The sequence below is a fragment of the Aulostomus chinensis genome, chromosome 8, assembly GCF_037954235.1.
Source record: "Aulostomus chinensis isolate RoL2024-O1b breed Wild chromosome 8, RoL_Achi_v1.0, whole genome shotgun sequence".
Taxonomy (NCBI): Eukaryota; Metazoa; Chordata; class Actinopteri; order Syngnathiformes; family Aulostomidae; genus Aulostomus; species Aulostomus chinensis.
This window is the reverse complement of record NC_141327.1, coordinates 17749460-17771730: the sequence shown is the minus strand read 5'-3', so window position 1 is coordinate 17771730 and position 22271 is coordinate 17749460. Positions and strand designations below refer to the sequence as shown.

At 42.0% G+C, this 22271-nt stretch overlaps 2 protein-coding genes across 4 annotated transcripts in view; one reads left to right on the top strand and one right to left on the bottom strand.

Annotated features, from left to right (window-relative positions):
* LOC147257451 (multiple PDZ domain protein-like) overlaps positions 1-15197 on the top strand; it is a 42807-nt gene extending 27610 nt beyond the window's left edge. The window contains exons 14-34 of one of the 3 annotated variants that reach the window (XM_086211389.1): positions 71-181; positions 394-459; positions 785-856; positions 1315-1411; positions 2240-2448; positions 2829-2920; positions 3012-3141; positions 3280-3372; positions 3820-3894; positions 4015-4359; positions 4644-4727; positions 6164-6357; positions 7388-7535; positions 7667-7738; positions 7851-7974; positions 8098-8141; positions 8349-8471; positions 9376-9480; positions 9898-10001; positions 10287-10410; positions 11918-15197. In XM_086211389.1, the coding sequence (XP_086067515.1) occupies positions 71-181; positions 394-459; positions 785-856; positions 1315-1411; positions 2240-2448; positions 2829-2920; positions 3012-3141; positions 3280-3372; positions 3820-3894; positions 4015-4359; positions 4644-4727; positions 6164-6357; positions 7388-7535; positions 7667-7738; positions 7851-7974; positions 8098-8141; positions 8349-8471; positions 9376-9480; positions 9898-10001; positions 10287-10410; positions 11918-12064 (2559 nt within the window). In that variant the 3' untranslated portion in view covers positions 12065-15197. The remainder of the gene's footprint in view (positions 1-70; positions 182-393; positions 460-784; positions 857-1314; positions 1412-2239; positions 2449-2828; positions 2921-3011; positions 3142-3279; positions 3373-3819; positions 3895-4014; positions 4360-4643; positions 4728-6163; positions 6358-7387; positions 7536-7666; positions 7739-7850; positions 7975-8097; positions 8142-8348; positions 8472-9375; positions 9481-9897; positions 10002-10286; positions 10411-11917) is intronic. The other 2 variants (XM_086211387.1, XM_086211388.1) reach the window with 2 other exon arrangements.
* A 1568-nt stretch (positions 15198-16765) lies between these two features.
* tyrp1b (tyrosinase-related protein 1b) lies at positions 16766-21807 on the bottom strand. The gene is made up of 9 exons (XM_086210196.1): positions 21724-21807; positions 20746-21104; positions 20454-20562; positions 19703-19916; positions 19248-19452; positions 17819-17986; positions 17406-17585; positions 17156-17302; positions 16766-17083 (listed from the first exon to the last, which is right to left on the bottom strand). Exons 1-9 carry the CDS (start codon positions 21735-21737, stop codon positions 16878-16880), a joined length of 1602 nt encoding a protein of 533 aa, XP_086066322.1. The 5' UTR covers positions 21738-21807; the 3' UTR covers positions 16766-16877.
* Positions 21808-22271: the final 464 nt, after the last annotated feature.

Sequence of the window (22271 nt, the reverse complement as noted above, 5' to 3'; positions counted from 1 at the left end):
GAACAAACAAAAAAAAATGTCCATGACTGCAGTGTTTTTCTAATCAATATTGGATTTGTCGTGGGCCAAGGTGTGTGGTGTGGACTTGAGAGATGCCAGCCATGAGCAAGCGGTGGAGGCCATCCGCAGAGCAGGGGACTCTGTTGATCTTCTGATCCAATCGGGGCAACACAGGCCACAGGTACACACCAAAAATGTGCTTTACTTTACATTGTATTGCCCCTTAAGACTTGATGACAATATGATGTCTTGAACACCAAGTATATTGAAAAAGAATGTATCTTTGGCTGAAAATATACTGTAACATACTGTACCATACTATACCTGTGCACTATTTGAAGCATGCACAGTATATTTCATCTGTCTACTTTGCATCTTGTCTTTTATCCTAAGTCCCCGATGTTCAGCAGCCATGATAGACTAAGTCCAACTCCACTGTGCAACTCGGACGGCGGCAAGGTAACACTTCTCTCTGCATTGCCGCTTTCTGTTACGTGGGATTTTTATATAAAGTGTTAGGAAACAGATATAACAATATAGTCTTGTATTTCATTAAAGAGCAGTAGTTACTATTTAGTTTTAAAGGTCATGACTGTCACTTTAGACGGTAGAACAAAAGTTTGGCTGTGTATAGCTGAACTATATTGAGAATGTTATGTATACAGCATATAGAGTGATGAGTCATTAACACCTACACGGCCTTGCTAAAAAAAGAAGCACAAAAGTTGTAGTGATAGATTGTTGTTTGGTGGTGATACATCTGCGTCTTCCCTGGTGCTCGTAGGAAGCAGAGGCTCTCGGTGGTCTGTTCCTTAGTCTCTCCCCTACAAACCCCTTCACTCCTACTCCCTTTAAGGTTTGTAGACTGTTGTGTGTGCATTTGTGTTTTATCAGGGGTATGCAGCAGCCTTACATTAGCATTTGCATCAAGCCAACTTCCAAAATATTAATTAACCTGAATATTTGTAGATAGAACCCTTGTAGTTCAAAGTCCCTTGCAGCTTGTTTGTTCAAACCCTTTGTTTTTTCCTCTTTGATGGAGATGCATAACTCTCTAGAATAAACAGTACATTCTTTTGAAGTTATTTTACATGCACTTGTACGTTGGTTGCAAAATAATGCATGATTTTGGTCATCTTTCATGTTATTTTTAGCTGACATTAAAATAACGTTCATTAATTCATCCTGGTCGTCAGTTTTTCCCACTGCTACATCAAGCTCACTGAAAGAGCCTCAGGGGTAGTCCAACTCATGCCTGAAGGACCCCTGAGGCATCTCCAACAGCCTGTTCAATAATGCAAAACTTCTCCCTAGGTACCTTCGCCGACATGCGATAGAAAGAATAGGCGAAGAAGCCACATAACCGTCACAACACCAATCGCAGCTGAAGATGAGGATAACGCTGGCAGAAGTAAGTCAGCATGGAGAAAGCACACAAACACACAGAGATCCTGCAAAACCCCCGAGACCATGAAGGAGCCGTGTTGTGGCTTTAGCATGGTGGCAACAGCTCATGGAGTTGGTCAGATGATGCCTTCAGGCTCAGATGGACTTGCACACACACACACACATACACACGAAACTGTGAAACTTGCACAGCTATTCAAAACTTTTTGAATTCTTGTAAATTGGAATATTATTTGAATTCTATTTGTCTGAAGAAGTGTCTGAGCAAAATCTTGTTACTTGGGTGCAGATGTGAGGCCAGTTGTGACGCTTAGACCTGATGTGCTATGTACCAAGAACCCGAAAGCTAAAAAAAAGGAGTATGATCTTTTATGTTACTATTAGATATTATTTATATAGATTAATTGAAGTCAATGGGTCAATAATCATTTACATTAAAAAAATGGTTGTCATTTAAAATCACATGTGAATTAAACTGAACAGACATGCACAACAGGCCCATATGCACTCAAATTATCTTACACATGCCCCAACATACATGTGACATCATGTATGAGGGAGACTTGCGCTCTCATACATAATTCTTTACTTTCCATGTGAGAGATACAGAAAACACAGACATACTTCACCTTTCTGTCAGCATGTCTGACATCATCCCTTCCAGACAAATTGCGGCAACAAGCACCCACACAACCACCTCTGGTGTGTATTGCTTCCTCTCCACATGAAGTGTCAGTCATTATCTGTAGCATCCCACACTTCTTTTTTTTTGAGCTTACACCCATCATATCCTTTTCCTAACAATCTTCTTTTTGGTAACTGTCTCCTCCAGAAAAGATGCTTCAGCGTTATGGCAGCCTGTCTGGGAAGCTCCATATGATTGAGCTAGAGAAAGACCCTGCAGTACATGGTTTAGGAATCAGCCTCACAGGCAACAAAGATGGCTCCAGGGCCCGCATGAGTGTCTATGTGGCTGATATAGACCCTCGAGGACCCGCTGGTTTAGATGGGAGGATACGCGTGGGGGACGAGCTACTTGAGGTAAGGAGGAGTGGGGGAATTGAATAGTAAGAGACGATCACTTTGGAGTGATGAGATCGAGGAGTAAAAATACCAGCCTCAAAAAAAATGAGAGTGGTATTTGGAGGGTAGGGGGCATGTGTGGGGGAAAAAAGGTGCCGGCTGAGTAGATTTATCAGACAAATTACCCTGTGAAGGATGGTTGGTGCGGCGGAGCAGGATTCCTGCAGTGAGCAACTGTGTTATAGAGATGAGAAGGAAAACTGAAGGAGAGGAACAGCTGTCAGGGGAAGAGGGGAGGCAGGGTGAAGATGGCAGCAAGGCAGATGAGTGTAGACGGCATGAAGAAAAGAATCATTCAGCCGAAAGTGGAAAGTGCATGACTTTGTTTATATTAATAGATCAACGGTCAGATCTTGTATGGGCGAAGTCACCAGAACGCCACCTCCATCATTGATAACGCTCCCTCGAAAGTCAAGATCATTCTCATCAGGTGACACACATAGTGAACTTTATCCTGTTTCTCACCATTATTTACTTGATGACCAGCTCAGGGAATAATAACTTTGATGTTGTTTTACTAGAAATAAAGGGGCCCTCGGGCAAATCTCCCTCGGACCCACAGCAGAGAGCAAGGACACAGTCGACACCCATAGAGACCCCTCAGAGCGAGGAGTGGTCTCCAGAGACATCCAGCACATCGTCCTACCTCAGGTAGAACATCAGCTCCGTCTGTCACTCCCAACAATTCAAGCAGATACAAAACAGTCCAGTTAATATATTTTTACTTTGACACAAGATGATATGTATTTCCACTGTTTATTTTCCTAATTGCTTCACATCTGCAACCAGGATCATGCTGACCTCGGTCTTTGTCTAACAGAGGAGGAGTCCAAGGAAGCGCTGGTGGTCAGGTCGCTGACACAGCATGGCACTGCCAGTAAGGTAGGAGTCACCTCTAAGGACACCCACTGAATCTTTTTTAATTAAGAATCCTTAAAAAAAATTACTGACAAAATAAAAATAAATCCCTCGATTGCACAGATTTTGCATCTATTGGTAATATTAGACCACAACTTTTGTCAATGATGTATCACGATAAGGAGGCTAAAATGAGCACTGTCTTACAATATGATATATGATCAAGTGTAAAGCGGTAATGTGGCGGACCTGCTTACTCTATATTTCTGGTAATTAACCTCAACGTTATGGTTGACATCCTCTGTAATGCTGTCATCATGTACTAATAAGCTTTCATGTTGAGCCTCAGGCAACAGTTATTGAGATATTTGTTCTACGGGTGTCGGATTTTTCATCTGACTTCCTGATGATAACACAAATTCACATACATTTTGCTTTTCTCTTAGTATTTATTTATATCTGTGTTTACAGGATGGTAGGATAAAGGTTGGAGACAGAATCATAGCAGTGGGTGATGAACCTGTGGGCGGACTGTCTGTGGACAAGGTGCGAGCACACACAGGCACACACACACACACACACACACACACACACACACACACACTGCAAACTTCAAGGTCATGCTGATACAATGATTTACGACTTACCTGCCTTCTTTGTATTCAGGTGTCCAGTCTGATACTCAAACACCGGGTCACTGTCAAACTGTCCATCAGTCGCCCCAAGAGAAGCTCTTCCTCCTTATCTCTCCCACTTCATACGCCTCAGCCCTGCTCTGTCTCTCCTGCTTCCTCTCTGACCCTTCCTGTCTCCTCCTCCTCCTTCTCCTCCTCCTCCTCCCTCAGTACTGTGCAAAACTCCCCCAGGGGGCCATCTAATTGGGAGGCGACCGCTTCAGCATCTGACCCTCTGAGCTGTCCAGTTGTTGCTGGCAGGGAAACAACTATAGAGATTTGTAAAGGGAATGTCGGGCTAGGCCTCAGCATCGTAGGAGGATGCGATACTCTGCTGGTGAGAGACATCAAACGGCATTTTTCATCATCATCCTTATCAACATCAGCAGCAGCAGCAGCATCACCATTTCACTCAAAGCTACAAGATAAAGAGATGTGTGTTGTGTTTGTTTGGAGGATGCTTTAATGCAATCAATGACATCAGCATGGTTGCTATCATTGACAGAAGTGTTGCTGCATTTATTCATGAATAGCTTTGTATTGTAGTACAAGAGGTCATCCATCTCAGCAGTTATACATCTATGATACTGTAATAACAGTTTTTTGTCGTTTTTCCACTAGGGGGCAGTAATAATCCATGAAGTGAATGATGGAGGAGCAGCACAGAGAGATGGGAGGCTGCGGGCTGGAGACCAGATATTAGAGGTAAACCGATTGCACGTGTAAACAATGGCGCTTCATAGTTAATGAACCCTGTAGAATTTTGTCTGTATTTCTGCAAAAAATTACATATAATGTAATTTTTTTATAGAAGGATTAATGAAGACTTTGTTTAAAAAGAAGAGATAAAACATCCAAAAAAGTTTGTGCTCGAATTTCAGTCCTGTTTGAAAGGTGCTCACCAGGTTGGAAAGAGTTACAATACAATTTCTAAAACGGTTACATCAATACAGTCAACTGGTAACATTTAGATTCTGCGAAGCCTCCAGAGACCTGACAACAATCCTCCAAAATCCTCCATTAGATGTAAAACGGTGTACTCTCCTTCTGCTGTTACTCTTCTTCTGATTGGCTCTGACCCTGAGCCATCGGGGAAACTTGACGCCTTTCTTTCACTAATGTCATGTGAATATTGGGGGAACAACAGTCGTGTACACGTCAAAGGAAGGAAGCCACTACTCTCCAATGCTCAAGGCCACGTGGACATGCCAGAAGTCTACTGGCGGAAAGTTCTGTGCACGGAAGACACCAAAGTCAAACTGTTGGTCTGGAATGAGTTGCTGTTGTTTATCCAAAAAAAAGAAAAAAAAGAATCTGCTGCACTGGAGCGGGCTCTGAAGCAGGACCATCACTGATGTGAATTCTGAGTTACATCAGCAAATTCTACAGGAAAATATCAAGGCCATCCATCTGTAAACCGAAACTCGACAGAAAATGGATCAGGCGGCACAGCAATGACCTTAAAATCACATTCTAAAAGTCATCCTACCAAAGAATGGATAAATCAGAAGAGATGTAATTTGTCTGGCGAAAGTAAAGTCTGACCTTATTCCTCCAGTACTGCTGTGGAAGGACCTGATGCCAGGCAGTTCATATGAGGACGCCAACCAACATTCCAGAGTTAAAGCTGTTTAGTGAAGAGGAATGAGCTAAAACCCTCCAAGCTGATGTGCGAGGGTTTAAGTAGCCGAAACGTTGAGTTGAAGGTATTGCTGCAAAAAAAAAAGGGGTCACAGCGTTCTGAAACATTTTAAGTGCATACAAATACTCAATTTGCTCATGTTTAAGTCATATTTATCCAGAACGGGAGAAAATTTGCTTCATGTACCACTGTATTTGCTCATTATATAAATCAGCCTGCAACGCCGTGATAATCCAAATTAAACAGCTATCTATCAGCCTCTTTTCCAGTGTGGAATAACGTTGTTCTGTCAGCTTTTCATTCATTAATTTTTATTTCAACCGAACAGGATTTGTTTGTTTCAAATGAACTATTTATTTTATTTTGGTCCATGTTGTTTCATAAGCATACAGAATATCTTGATTTCATTACTGTCAAATGTTGTCTTGAATATACAGTTTATATATAGATTCTAAGTAGTAGTCAGAGTGCATACTTCTGCCCCCCCCCCCCCCCCCAGGTGAATGGTATCGACCTGCGGCAGGCCACTCACGATGAAGCCATCGGGGTGCTGCGACTGACCACCCAGCGAGTTCACCTGTGTGTCTTCAGGCACCAGGAGGCCTACAGAGAGGAAGACCTGTGGGACGTCTTCAGCCTGGAGCTGAGGCCTGATCACGGGAAGGGGCTGGGCTTTACCACCGTGGGGAAAAGGTAGATGTATTATCAATAAATGAAAAACCTCTTAGCCACAGCAGTGAGGCTGATTAGGTGTCAGGTAGGATTTGAAAGAACTGAAGATCAACAATGAGATCTTTGTCAGTTCAGCTGTGTGATAATAAAAAAATACATTATTTGTATCCTAGCAACTACAAGTCAGACCACTGGAAATGGTTTGGGTGATGACATCACTGTTTCTTGCTTAATCGCCATTGTGCCACCTGTCAGCTGTAACAGCTTCTGAGCATGATAAAGTGGGTGAGAATGAAACTCAGCTGCACTTTTCCTGAATGCTGCTTCTACACAGTGAAGCACCTGGTCCATATTTCCTATTCTTATTTTTTGTTTGGAAAGATTATTTTACCTATAAAGTCCCCAAAATGCTCTTATTTTCAGAATTGTTGGCCATATTTCTTGTCTAAAATCTTGTTGGAGTGTTGGTCCATGACGCAGGTGGAGGAAGAGTTCATGTTGATGTTTCTTCGAGAAGAAAGACATCAATTTCCTGTCAGATGCCTGATTGAGTGACCCTCAATGTTATTTTGGTCTGCGTGTATTGATGGTGTGTCTGACCCAAGAATCCATACCACTGAATCCTTCCAGACTACCAGTGAGCAAAGTCATATTTTCAAGATAAACAACTATTGCACATTACACTGGCACATTCCATCTCCCTCCTAGTATCGCTTGAGGAGGACGAAGTCGAGCAGGAGGCTTTTACTGTTTCTCAGGTCAGGGACTGAGTGGCATTACTGTAAAAAAGGGGGTGATAATGAAATCACACGCACTTGCAGCATTCAATAATACCCATAACGGTTAGAGAGCCAGTTCATAAGGTCAAACCGTAGAAAAGACATGGGACGTGTTATTATATAACAGCCTAAGTGCAGATTTTCATGCTAATTCACGTCTTCGTGCAAACAAGTGTGACGTTATACTAAAGAGCAGCAGGCTTACAGCTCTCACGTAACACTCGGGGAGCGTTGAGAGGACAAACCTTCTGACCTCTGTTTTCTTCCAACAGTAATGACACTGGCATCTTTGTGTCAGATATCATCAAAGGAGGCGTAGCGGATTCAGATGGCAGGCTGTTGCTTGGTGACCAGATTTTGTCAATCGATGGAAAGGATGTGCGTGCGGAATCACAAGAACATGCAGAGAAGCTTCTGCAGGTCTGACAAATTCACACTTCAAACACACACGCGCACACACACACACACACACACGAACAACGTTTACAAACTTTCCATAAGCGGGTTATACATTTTTATGGATTCCTCACCTCTTGTGCCATGTGTCACAGAACTGTCGTGGAATGGTCCACTTGGAGGTGGCTCGTTTCAAAGCTGGGCTCCAATACCCACAACACAGTCAGGTAAACTGTTCCCCTTACAACCTCTCTAATCCAGGCTCCCAAGATAAAAGATCATGTTTTCAAACTGATTGTAGTTCAACCATTATTTAACAATGCTACTTTGTGAACGTAGGAGTACTTTAAGTTATGTTTTATCCAGAGCGAAGACTCAGACTGTTCAACCCTGACCCCCTCAAGTGGATGCGATGCGTCTCTCAGCCATCAGAGGGAGACAGATAACAGAGCAGGAAATCACAGTGAGTGCTGCTTGAGTTCAGGAGTACTGGTAGAGTTCACTAAATGATACAAGACATACTTCAGATGTGACCGATTGTGTTAGAATGTTGGAATGCAAACTAACTCACTTTTTCCTCTCACAGAGTTTCAAGACCACCCTGATGTCAGAGAGGTGATAATAAAAAAGGTGAGACTGCCGTTTATTCATTTCACATTTCACTGCTCTATATTTTGCTGGAATTTCAAATATCTATTATCTTTTTCCACATTGTTAGAATTTCTTCCCCTCTCAAAGCATTTCCTCTTTTGATGCTTTTATCATCTGTGGAATCTTTCATGTGATTCACTGAAATTGTCCAACAGAGTGTTTAATGTGTGTGTGGTATTGCCACAGGGTCCATGTGACTCCCTGGGCATCAGTGTAGCAGGGGGAGTGGGCAGTCCCCATGGCAACGTACCTCTTTTTATTGCTACCATGGATACCAATGGACTAGCTGCCAAAACACAGCAATTACAGGTAGGGAGTGCTTGTATGTATATGCCTGTGTGTGGATGTATTTTATTATCAATTAATTTTGTTGCCATAACAGATATCTGTTATTGTGTATCATTTTAATAATTCAGTTCCCACAAGGCTAACTTTTCATTTAAGACCTAGTTATTAGGTTAATTATTATAAACAAATTGTGAATATGTTTTGCGACAATACAGGTGAACAAACGTTGTGATGAATATTTATTAGTATAATTGCAAATTCATATTTATTCGGGACCAATATTTCAGTTGAAGATTTGCCACTGTTTTAGTTACCGCTGCATGATTTGTTGAATTGCATTCATCGTTGTTTGAATTTAAATTAGCATTTTTTTTGTAATATATATTTTTGGGGGGGGGATTTTTCATCATTTGATATTTTTATTTATTCAGTTTAAGGAAACAGCCTAAACTACACCTTCAACAACATTAGAGGAATACAACTCAGGTTAAAAATCTGGAATTAAACCTAGAATAAAATCCCATTACCAGATTAGGCAAAGTAGCCTACCAACTGCCCTCAAAAGGTTAGGATTGGGGTCAGTCATGCAGAAGTGCTTGTTAAAGGGGAATTTGCTAATGTCCACTCCTGTATATCCTTGGATTCCAAGACAGTAACCACGCTTGAGTCAGAATTAACCTTCACCTTCAACTTTAACAGTATTCAGAGTGAAAAGCCACCATTTTAAGGTCATGTATGAGAGAAAATGTTGAAAAACACAATTGGCCCCTTTAAGCTTGTGGTCTTCTTGTGTGGAAATAATTGATTTAAAATCAATAAGATGTCCTTGCAAATGCTTATGTTCAAGTGTGTGTGTGTGTGTGTGTGTGTGTGTGTGTGTGTGTGTGTGTGTGTGTGTGTGTGTGTGTGTGTGTGTGTGTCTCAGACTGGAGACAGGATCCTCAAGATCAATAACGTGTCCATGGAGGGAAAGACTCATGTCCATGCTGGAGCCCTGCTGAAGAACGCCAGCGGAACCATCACACTGCAGGTGATGTCACAGGGAGACACCCAACTATTAATCTGTGTGATAATCTCAGTTATGCTGTTCAGTGTTGAAATACAGATTTTATGCACTAACACATCATTCTGTTTGATAACTAGATAGATAAGCTTGTCTTATTGTGAGTGTGGTATTAGGTGGTATTATTCTTCACTTTTAGATTTTTTTTTTTTTGCTACATGAAAGAATCTTCAGTCTTTTTAAAGACTTTGCTCCGTTTTACTGTTTTAGCATCACATGATGGCAGGAGGATACTTTATTATCCAAATGACTCATTGCAAAACAACATTGTGATGTGTGATGCATTCAACGCGTGTGTGTGCATGTGCGTGCGTGTGTTTGTGTGTTTGTGTGTGTGTTTGTGTGTGTGTGTGTGTGTGTGTGTGTGTGTGTGTGTGTGTGTAGGTGGCAGCAGGTTCCATGGGATGGGGCTCACAGGATCACAGAGATTCTCTTTCCCGATCGTCAGGCCAACCCAGCAGCCTGCCCTGCTTCCACAACAACCTCTGGTAGGAATCTGTTTGCTGACTTGCTTGACGTCTTTGCAAGCTTGGCATGACCTCAAATTCCTCTGTATCATTTCATTGTTTACTGTGGAAAAAAAACTGTTCAAGTAAAAATCACTGGGATCTATTAGCTTCCTAGCACAGAAAAATTTCAAACATGAGAGTAAGAGAAAAGATTGATATCTACGTCTTTAACACACGAAGCAATCACGAATGTGAATGAGGAATATGGACTATTTCTGTAGGGAACTGGCAGACACAACACAGATTTACTCTCTATGCCCACAGTGCTCGAATGTATAAGACCATCGCTCTAGAGAGAGGGTCCTCTGGCCTGGGATTCAGCATCGTGGGAGGGTTCGGCAGCCCTCACGGAGATCTGCCCATCTATGTCAAAACTGTCTTCAACAAGGTGAGAGAGCCTCTCCCAGGGAGAAATGTATCACGAGGATTGTGGTTCAGAAGTGTGATCTCAGCGCAGCATGTTTCCATGTACCTGTGAAGAGACTAGAACACTGAGGTAGGAAGATTTAGCAGGATACTAATGCTCTTCTATGCCTCAGCACTGGCGACAGCCATGGGTCTGAGATTTAACATCCGTTCATCCATTTTCTACTGCTTATCTTGTTAAGGGTCATGGGGGGCTGGAGCCTATCCCAGCAGCCTTCAGGCGAGAGGTGGGGTTCACCAGTCCATCACAGGGCCAACACATAGAGACAGACAACCATTCACACTCACAGCCACACCTACGGTCAATTTAGTGTATCAATCAGCCTCGTCCTCTCTTGATGTCTTTGGACTGTGGGGGTAAGCTGGAGTACCAGAGAGAACCCACACAGGAACAGGGACAACATGCAGACTCACACACTTTGTGCTGTGAGGCGGCAGTGCTAACCACTGCACCACTGTGCTGCCCATCTTAGAGTTAAAATATCTCTGAAAAACTTTGAGGAAATTTTGTCAAATTTGGTCCAAAATAGGGGATTTTAGGGGCAGAGGTCAGTGTGACATTCAGACTCTTTTAGTGTATTGTTGACAGTGTTAAGAAAATATGATCTAACAATAGTGACAATTGGGGCTTTAAATAAAGCTACCAAATGTGTATTTTTGATGAAATGGGCAGAGCACAGGTTGGAGCGGTGTTTTGGGTTTTTTTTTTTTAGATCAATGGAAATGAATTACATCCCGTCCCAAAAGCAGAGCCTCAGCTCGCTTCCAGCTCCTACTCCGCTCACTCCCCGCGGTGCACTGCGCTCAGATCTGGATTCATAGCTTTTGGTTTAACATATGGATGCTAAACTCATCCAAAATACTCCACAGGTAATGGTTTTCATTCATTGTCAATCAAGGTCTCAACAAAAGCGCAAATCCCCCCCCCCCCCCCCCCCCCGGGCCTCTGAGATTTTTGTTACCCCATCATTACAACCTGTAACTGTGGCAATGTGTGTACATTTACTTTAATAGACAACAGCAAAAAAAACGATCGGGTTTACTGACAATGATACTAGTGTAAATATAAGATAATAAATGAGTGTAAGTTAAATTAGTGTTTTGTTGTTATTTGTTCTATGACAGTAAAGGCATTCTTGTGTTTATTGTAAGTAACGTGTATAAAAAAAGAAAGGGTCTGATAATATCCGGTTGCTAAACTAGAAAAACTGAGATATTTTTTTACTTTTGTCAGATTTGTAGTTACCGTATTCCAAATTGAGGTGTTATATTTCATTTTTATCATTGTTTTATAATTTTGTATCAATTTGGAGTATGGATTTTAACAATCAACACTTTTCAAACATTATTATGTTACCAGCTATTATATTTCATCCTAACCAGTTTTGGCCGTGTCAGTTGCTGTGGTCTGCATCAGTCAGTGTTTCTGTGGCTGATGGTTTCTCACCTGGTGGTCTCTCACTCTGAAGGGGGCTGCCACGGAGGACGGCCGACTCAAACGAGGGGACCAGATCATCGCCGTGAACGGACACTGTCTGGAGGGTGTGACTCACGCCGAAGCCGTTGACATCCTGAAGAGAACCAAAGGAACCGTGGTCCTCACCGTTCTCTCTTGAGATGCGACGGCACGTTCTTTCTTCTTCGCTGATCGCGTTTTAAACAAACGAACGCGATTGGAGTCCTCTAGAACTGCCTTACAGAGCTGAATGCTTAAAAAGTATATAATAGTTTATGGTTTAGGGAAGCTACCTCTTTAATGACAAACAGCCATGTTTACATGTAAACAATATTCCCAGACTAAAGTCGCATGTCCACGCAGGTATCATCAACATCATCACGATATTTATCCATGAATACAACACAACCACAGGCTGACATTAAATAGACCAGTATTATGATAATAGTCTGTTATTCTATACAAGCATTCATGACGTAGCTGTGGAGTAGATAAAGCATCTGCATAGCACATGGAAACATCATGGATAAATAACCATCCACAAACTTCTAGGTGTAGATGTAGAAATTCGTCTCTGGTTAAATCAATACGACTCATTTTAACTACTGAATGAGTGAGGAACTCCTAAGACCTCAAACATGCCAAGTGCTTCTGCCAATCTTTTATATGGCATAAAGGTTTAGGACATTTGAAAGGTGGTTCAATGGTTATTGCTGTAGAAATGTGTGATGGTGCGTTGATCATTAGCAATTACATTTACAAGTTATGTACATAATTGAGAACTTCTACATAGTTTCAAATGAATATGACATTCATTTTTTTCGAAGTTTAATTTGTTAAATGTAGTTCCTGTAGGGATCTTTCCAGACAGCTGCCGTGTGAGGAGGTAAATTCATCAACTGAATATTGTGTATCACTGTAGTCGTTAACTTTCTATCATTATAGTGTAACGTTCTGTCTTTATTTAGACGTCTTATCTGTTTTATATCTACGTATTTATTCTGAGATATGTTTTCTATACTCTGACTTTCATTTAGTCCTCAGAGCCACAGACACACGCACGCACGCGCGCGCGTGCACACACACACACACACACACACACACCTGTTTGGCACTGTATTACCTAATACACTGTAAGGCATCTTATTTCAACGATCGTGTGTTCATCATTTAGAAATGAATCTACGAGGCACCTGTGTGCATTATGTTATGGTGAAACAAGCATCTTTTTAAAACCTTTTCATTTTTTAATGGCGGATGACAAAAACGCTGAACTTTTAGGGTTTTTGTTGTTGAAATGTCTCTGCGGAAAGAAAAAAAAGTCAGATAAGCAGTGGATATCCCATTGTTTGAATTTCAAAGCTCACAGATGCAGAGAAAGAAAATAAAATAAATCTGAGATTCTTCAACTGTTAAGCAAGGACGTCTGGGCCTGCAGATATGTTTTTAAAGATAAATGCAAGAGTTGTTTTTTGAACTGTATTTTCCTTTAAAGCCGCTTCATTTGAGTGTTTTTTTTTTTTTCTTCTCTTTTTCTCAGTACATCAGTAGGTCGAGTTGTCGTACGGTGTATCAGGGGTCAGAGTGAGGAGGGGAGGTTAATTACAACAATCTAGAGAAACAAAGGAGTCTAAAGATGTTTGCAACCTGAGAGCCAGAATTAACCTGTGCTATTATTGCCTTTAAATGCACAAAAAAAAAAACCTTTCTCTTTTATTACTGGAGGTACTGGTGACAACAATACATTTGCACACAAATGTCTCATTTAGAAAATAGGAGGCATCTAGAGAGATCCTGTCTGGAGCCTCTGCATGAATCAATGCCATCTGTTCACATTGCAAGCTTTATTGAAACCCAGCCATCACAGACTGCTTTATCCCTCTCCAGATGAACAATTGCCTTCCTAAAGGCTGTCATGAAGCAGGTTTTAAGATGGAGAAATGCCCAAATGCTTTGTGCATTTAAATGTGATATTTTCCACAATAGAATAAAGTTGTTATGTGCATCTTTTTTTGGTATTCAAAAACAAACTTATGTATATTTAATACCATATTTCTATCATGTGAACTTCAATGGGTTTACATTTTGGTCTTGTGGGGAAAAGCAAAGTGTGAAAGCAGCAACATAACCCTTTCTTCTTGTTCATTAGGCAAGAAAACAAATCTGCTGGGCTCAAATTCCCTTTTCCTCCAACATTTATGAATATACCAGTGGGCCAGTTGGACCTTTTGACTTTCTGTCTTTTCAACCTCGAGCCTCTTTCCCCTCCAGTGCAGATTTCTTGGTTTTTTTAATGAGCACTTAAGTATTTGCCATCCATCCATCCATCCATCCATCCATGGAACATGTAATTTAGGTTTTGAATTACTTTGAAAAGAATGCAAAAGTTTGGTTTTGTGGAAGTAGACGAGGTATTCATCCACACAGTCCCACAACATGTCTTCCTTCCTTAGTTAAACCAAAGTCTCTCTTCTGTTCTCTGGACATTGGCAGGTCATCCGTCAGAAAGTCTGGAATATATTGCAGACCCAAAACCTCTATTATAGGGGGAGAGTTTATCCAGTCCATCAACCGGGGCGGGTGGGTGAGTGGTTTTGTCCTCAGTGGCACACCACATGATTTAAGTAGTGATAGTATTAGTAAGTAGAAAATGAAAGATGAACTAGACAAGTCATAAATATAACACGCTTCCTGGAAACGAAGCACTTTCATCATTTTACAACCCCCCCCAAACCTGAGTGCACCTGGAGGGCCTGACGCTGCAGTTCTACTGCTGCTGCTCTTCAACTGCAATGTATTTTTCAGCAATGTGTTGTTATTTTTTTATTTTTAATTTTTATTTTTTTTACAAGATCACATTTGACATGAAAGACACTATCATCATCGTCACTCTGGGGGCCTGTTGATTGTTGTCTGTGTGCCTGTCACATCTAGTAGTAAGAGTAAATCCTCAGGGCTGTTCAGAGGGACTAGCCACCATCTGATGGTTGATCCGTGCAGCCGTTCCCAGGAGATCCTGTCATCCACATACCAGCCTGTGATGCAAATAAATGCAAATCTGAGGTTTTGTCCAGTAGTTTTACCATCTTGTGTTGCTCGAAACAATATGAAAATACCTCGATAGGACTTGACGGTAGTTATTGGCGAGAGTGTGAGGTGCTAGCAGTTGCAAAAAATAAAATGAAATGCATCAATACAGAGTCAAGGTTGTCGCAAGGAACAGAGGTAGAATGGAGGAGGATAGGAAAGCGAGTCTGACACCAGGAAGAATCACACAGTATTTTGTTAAATGGCACAGCCTGAAGCGAGGAAGCACCAAGCCTCAAAATGTAGGTCTGCCTTATCAGTTGTCCATCCATCCATCCACCCATGTTACCGCCGCTAATGGGTCATGGGGGGGGGGACAGGGGCCTGTCCCAGCTGGCATTAGGTGAGAGGCGGGGTTCACCCTGGACCAGTCCGTCGCAGGGCCACTTATCGGTGGTAGAACCTCCAAATAAATATTTGTCATCTTATTTAATTCCCCGGTGGTGATAAATCTGTGTTCCCTCATCTTATTCATTTATGTGAGTTATCACCACTAGATCTTCCTCCGTGATGATGGTGTGCTAGATTTTTTTGATCCCTTAAGGCGTTTTTTTCCTTGATTATTTTCTATCTTTCAACACAGTATGAATTACAATTCATTATTGGGTTTGCTACCTGTCATCGGATAGCAATTCTCTAATATTTTTCTCTGTTCACACTGTGATTAACTCTACTTATTCATCTAGTTCTTTATTTTTATAGATTTTTTTGTGTCGCTCAAAGGACACTGGATATTAAAAGATTATCCAATTTACAATTTTTCAATTCAGGAAGGAAATTTAAAAATAACTTACTTTTTAATGTTTTTATTAGAATGAAAAACTTTTTTTCATTTTGACAAGATTCCATTCCCATTATTATGAGACATTTTCTTGTTATTACTAAGTACTAAAATGTCCCATTCATTAATCCCCACATTCATTTTGTTATCTTTATCTCGTTATTGCAGGATTTTTATAAAAAACAATGAATCACATTTTCATTATGAAATGTAAAGTCGGCATGTTATTACCACGGCAACCTCGTAATGTTGAAGTAAGGTAGAGATACAGAAAACACCACCCATTAATACCATACATGCACATAAACTGCAAGAAACTGTGTAAATCATGCAGAAGAAGAAGAAAAAAACTCGTTCTCTGTGTTTCACCACCATGAATGTGTAAGCTATTTCTTAAGAGGATAATTATCATTGCCAATATGCTACAAAGGTCTTTTTTTTAGAGCTATTTCCAGTGTGCAGCAAGACAAGAGTTTGTAATGAGTTCAATTCAGGACTTCCACTGTTGGGAATGCAAAGACTTGGATATACAAGTTGCAGTACTGTATCATAACCACATGAGGGCAGTGCATGTGCAGTTTGGAACTTTATAATGCAGGTAAAATCAACATTACATCTTAGTGGTGATATTTGCAAGTTAGCCTCAAGGTTCAGACAGGCAAATTTGTGCCGATAGCAAAAACTCTCCATACAATTAAAGCTGTCTGAGGTCTGTTCATACAGTATAGTACAAAGTGCTAGAACTAGTTAATGTGCAGGGTGAGAGGAAGTGAGGCCAACATATCAACCCTGAGACTTCAGTCAGTTATTTTACATAAATCAGTCACTGTAGCTGACTGGCTTGTCATCACATGATTGAGACTTGACCAGGTAAAAAAAAAAAAAAAATCGCTTTCTATTCTAGTCAGCTCTCCAGGAGGTCTAACCTTTTGTCGATGTGGCAAACAAAACATTCACCAGATTCCACTACCTCCTGCCTAAATCTACAATGAATTACACAGATGCAGATTCTGGGTTTAAAACCAGTTCAACTTTATTAAAAGAAGTTAAAAAAAAACAAATCAAATGCATTAAGATGTTAAGGCCTCTCTTGAAAGGCGTTGATTTAAACAACAGACTGAGATTTATCAAATCTCCGGTCGTCCTCTGAGTACCGACGGAACGTTTCACCAAGCAGGGGCTCCAGAGCCTCAGCTGAGCGGTAGGACCGAGCTCGCACGGCGCAGGCGATGACTCCACCCACCAGTGCCACCACCAGCACCGAGGAGACGATGGCTATGGTGATGATCTCGGACAGGGTGTAGGCACGAGCTACAAAGGAAGACAAGGTCAGCAGGGGTCTTTCATAGGATTTTCTAAAGTACTTATTTGTGTGTTTCAAACCTGGCCACTGGACTTCATAGGAGTATCCCAAGTTTTCTGGGGCAGAGACAAACATCTCTGCGTTGGTGACCGGAGGCCAGAAAGGAACCATGTTGAATCTGCGGTTGTGTCCAATAGGAGCGTTCTCCTCGGGGTAAAGTGCCTCACCTGCAAATAGAGACATCCCAACTTGTCTGCTCATTGCTCAAAGTGAGGTGTGTGTATTTACCTACATGTACATTGGTGTGTGTGTCTGTGTGGGTGTGTGTACCTGCTTGGTGCCTGCTGAGCCATTCGTCAAAGATTGCATCAGTGAAGGTGTGTAGCAGGACAAAGATGGGATCATTAGGGGAGAGGTGAGTCTGGCCGCCCGTCCCGTTGAGGAAGAGGTGGGCCAGGTTGTGGAGGCTGCGGATCACTGGGTCATACGGACCCTGGGGGGCACTGTAGCCTGGAAAATATAGAGCACAAAGCCACTAAATCAAAGCAGTGACATAACAAACTTGGTGAGAACAGATGCTGTGTTTGAGCTAACATGCATGTGGGCGGATGGTTGATTTATACATGCACAAGTTTCTTCAGCAGCTGTGCCCGTTTGTACCCAAAAACCCTTCCTTGCTTGATGGCGGGATGCTATTGCTCAAAAGCTGCTTTCATTCTGACCCATGAGGTATGTCTGCGCACCTTCAATGGAGTTCCTGAAGCTCTCAGAGGAGGTGGAGTAGTAAGGAGGAGTATCGAAGGTGTTAAGCTCCAGACAGTCCAACACATCCTGCGGCTCCGGCAGCCTCTGCACCATGGGCCGGGCCACGTTACCTGCTGGATTTCTCCTGATGGGACTGGTCTCTGTGCCTGGGTGTGAAGGGCAGAACCCAAGGTCAGAACATAGTGTTTTCTAACTGCCACAAATCTCTGACAAAAGAAAATCACGGCCGCAACCTAGCTGGAAGCAACAATTATATTCATGGACTTGCGCTCAGTGAGACTGCAGTTCAGAATCAGGTCAGTGGTCCCCGCAGAGATAGAAAGGAAGGTAATTGGAAATGTTCTGTTGTGTTATTTAACTACTTGATTCTACGTGGGGGGACTAGTGTGACCAATCTGTAAAACGACTGGATGGCACTTTTTCTCTTTTAATTGTTCACAAACAGTGGTGAGTGGGAGCTTTGTGACTCAAAGTTTTTGTCTCCTTGCATGCATGACCTCTTTATTCTTTCTTCTTCTACGCTCCCACACACACACACACACACACACACACACACACACACACACACACACACACACGCACGCACGCACGAGCACATAAGCAGAAGGCTACATAACTGAGTTATCAGTCTGAAGTTTATTCCTGTAGATCAAAGGAACCCGAAGACTGCTCAGATTCCTGCCTTTCGACAAGCACATGCAGAAATGAGGCAAACCCCCCCACCGTCACCCCCCACACACTACCCACCCACTCTCACTAACCCATTTAAGGAGATGTTGCTTGTTGACGCAGGAAATACCGAGCCTGTCATGACTCTCGGATTAACAAGACATATCACTCACACCTTGGCCGCTCACATGTTTGACCTGTTACCAAATTCCTTCAGCTTGTTCCTCACATGTCAGAAAGAACTTCTTATTGTGGCTGTAGTCGAGTAAAAATTTAAAAAAAAAAATTCTGAAAGAGGATTGATATTATTTGAGATGAAAAGAAAATACTCTATGAATTAGGTGTAGTTGGAAACTGACAGAGAGGCGGTGATTTGTAATCTGGTGCCAGTGTGGAACAAGTTCCAATCCCTGCAAATCTGATCACCTAAAGTCTTATTACAGTTTCACACAGAGTTTCCTTATTCCATTCTTAACTGCATGACCTATTGGCCACTAGGAACAATGCGCACGTAACTCGGAGGATGTTGAACAAGCAGAGTAGTTTCCAACAAACTGTAGTAATAACAAGTACTATCAAATGCAGCACAACAGCTGTGTGGTATTATTTATAGCGGTTTATGTTCTACACGCTCTCTTTACGAGCTCTTTGCCCTCTTCTCTGATGCAGATCAGACTAAAAAGCTTTACGCCGGCTCTCTAGTAGGGTGAGATATCATGTGAAGCTCTCCTTCCTTACTGTTGCAGACTGTGCCCAAAGTGTCATAGTCATCCACGCTCTCGCAGATCACCCTCCACTGGGAGAACACAGAGTTAGCGCTGATGGAGTTTATGTCGAAAGAGCTCCTGGCTCCCAGCAGGTCGTCGGTGCAGATGTCACAATCGCTGCCTCCAATTGCAAAGTTCCAGTAGGGTAATGCAAAGGTGGGGTCACCAAGCATGTCCTGCATGGGGGGGATAAGAGAAGGAGCAAATGTTGGTGGATGGAAATATGCAGTTTCATCTTCTCTCTGCTTTATAGTTCACACATTCATCCATCCCCTCCATATCAGGGGATGGACTGATCATCATCTAACCATTTCTCAATCAGCCCCCCCCCCCCACACACACACACACACACACACCCACAATCGTCATCTTCTTCCTCTTTTCCCCGTTGTTCCTCTCTTCCTTGCAAATCAGTCAGGAACTCACCTGCATGTCTCTTTCCAGTTGCAGCAGATGAAAACGGTGCCATGTGACAAAACCTGGACCCTCGTGAGAGAAGTCCACACCTCCGAAGCTGGTCTGGCCCTGGCCCAGGTACGTCTTACTGACAGAGTAGTAGTGACTCCAAACAAAGTAGTTGTAAATGGTGATGTTCTCAAACTGGGGGGTGTTGCCATCAGGCCCTAAAATCTCCTGGTACCTGAAGATGAAAGTGAATGTGACATCAGTTTTCCCCCTGTCGTGATTATCAGGACCAAACCTATATTGGTTTAGGGAACGAGATGTGTGCGTTTGGTTATTGTTGATGCATTTTATTCCTCAGGAAAGCCACGTGATGGATGAAATCAAATACAAAAGTTTTTACTGAGAACTTGGGCGTGGCCCTTAATTCAGGTGAAATGTAATATTTGACGAGGAGGCTAAAAGGTTTATATGCTTCCAGCAGTAGAGAATTGCTTCAAAGATTAATCTACTACAATCCTCAGCTGACTTGGAAGGAGGTTATTCAAAGATGAATGTGCTGTTACTTAAAAGATTAGGATTCCCTTTTCTCCTGTCGAACTGATATTTGGCTCCTGTGCTTCTAGCTTGTGCGGAATGTTCAAGGAAATAGATTTTAAAAGGAAACACATTTACTGTTAGCATTCAGAATAAATGATTTAATGTCTCCGAATTGTCGTTGTTATATTCAAGCTATGCAGAATTATAATTGCAATGTTACATTTCAAATCAATACCGTCTTGTACAGATGACAATGTCAGGGTGCACGGTCCTCTTAGCCTGGTCCAAAGCTCTCACGAATGCTTGCTTCTCAGTCCCACTCATCTGCATTAAATTCCTCCGTACTGGAGCGAGGTTAATGGAGGGGGTAGAGGAAGACAGGAAGAAAGAGAATGTAAGATTATTACGGTGTGGGAGGAATTCAAGAGGAGAAAAAACAATGTGGTAGGGAAAAAAATTAACGGAGACATTTCTTTTCCCTAATAATAAATGCTACCTTCATTCTCAGACCTTCTAAGTTCTCTCACCCACAGAGATCCTCTGATCACAGTTGGGTCCAGTAAGTCCGTGTCGACATCGTCCACAGTCGTAGCCACTGAAATTCCCGTTACACTGACAAGTACGGTTAAAGAACCTCAGGGGCCATCTTTCTCTGTCATCACGCCCTGAATAAGGGTACTGGGGTCCGTGACGCCGGTTGTCAGCTGCAATGGACACACATTGTCCCCTTCCTGTGCTGGAGCCACACTCATCCCCTACCACACCTGTAGGGGACGGGCAGCACTGGCCGCTACGCAGCCCCTCAGGGGTGACACACTCCCTTGGGAACTGGGCCAGTGTCAGGGTGGCACCTAAGGTCACCACCAGGAGAGCCGCTCTCCACACGCTAGCCGAACGAATAGAAAGAAAAGAGAAGAGAGAGTTTAACAGAGGTGAGTTAGATGGTTAAGATAAAGTTAGAATAGAGGTAGAATCCATATGTCTGTCTGGATGCATCCATTGCTCAGTCTAATGGGCAAAAATCACTTTTGAGACATACAGTTAGGCTTAATAGCTACTCAATCAACTCTCAAATTGTCTAATATTACTCTGAAACTTCACTCGTTACCACAGGCAGTATGAGTCATTATTCATAATTGACAAAGGTATTTGATTTCAGTTCAGTTCAGATATGCTTTCAAAAATAGACGGCAAGAGATGACGCTTCAACCTTCTCACTGCTGGATTTTCTTGATTGACAGTGACTCACTTGACAAGAGCAATTATTCAACATCAAAAACAAGAGCACACTTGAAAATTGATCAGCTGGAATGTAGAAAACATGTTTTATACTTTATCAGCAGTTGCTTATAAATTGTATGCAATTCTCAATCATAAGACTTTGGTGATGTGATTAAAAAAAAAAAAAAGAATGTCCTCATAAAATTCAGTAATTTTGCCAGTGAACTGATTGAAACACACATTTAAGATTTCAAGTAGTTTCGGTGTTATGTGTTTCTTCCTACCTCGGAATGTGCATGTTGCTCCTCTCTGTATGATTAACTGTAGCTCCCCAAAATAAATGCCTTTCTACTGGCTTAAATAGCTATGGAGCGCATGACCAGGCCTTACTGGAGCCCACACACACACACACACACACACACACACACACACACACACACACACACACACACACACACAACACAGATGGATACACTCGAGGGTTCAAGTGCTCTCTCAAACACTCATTCATACGCCTTGTGATCATAGGAACACGCTCTTGTTCAATCTCACAATTAAAGAGATAGCAGTGCTCATTTACTCATTTTCAGCTATGCAATGATGATGGTTTTTGCGGAGGCGCAAAAGTGTCAGGGGAGAAAAAAATTCTTGAGAATTTGTCTATACAAATTAGTCATTTGTTCCCTCTAATCCTTCAATTTGTGGGTTAAATTCAATCTAATGTTTTTATACCCCGGAGGACCGTACAATCCACATTTGGAGGCAAGAAAAAAAAGCACACAAGGAACATTTTAAATCCTTTATTGGTCAAATCACAAATGATGATACAAAG

Coding starts and splice junctions, on each gene's coding strand:
- tyrp1b (XM_086210196.1), bottom strand. Junction 19,453..19,702: donor AACTGGAAAGAGACATGCAG/GTGAGTTCCTGA, acceptor CCCCCCATGCAG/GACATGCTTGGTGACCCCAC. Junction 17,084..17,155: donor CTATGAAGTCCAGTGGCCAG/GTTTGAAACACA, acceptor CTTCCTTTGTAG/CTCGTGCCTACACCCTGTCC.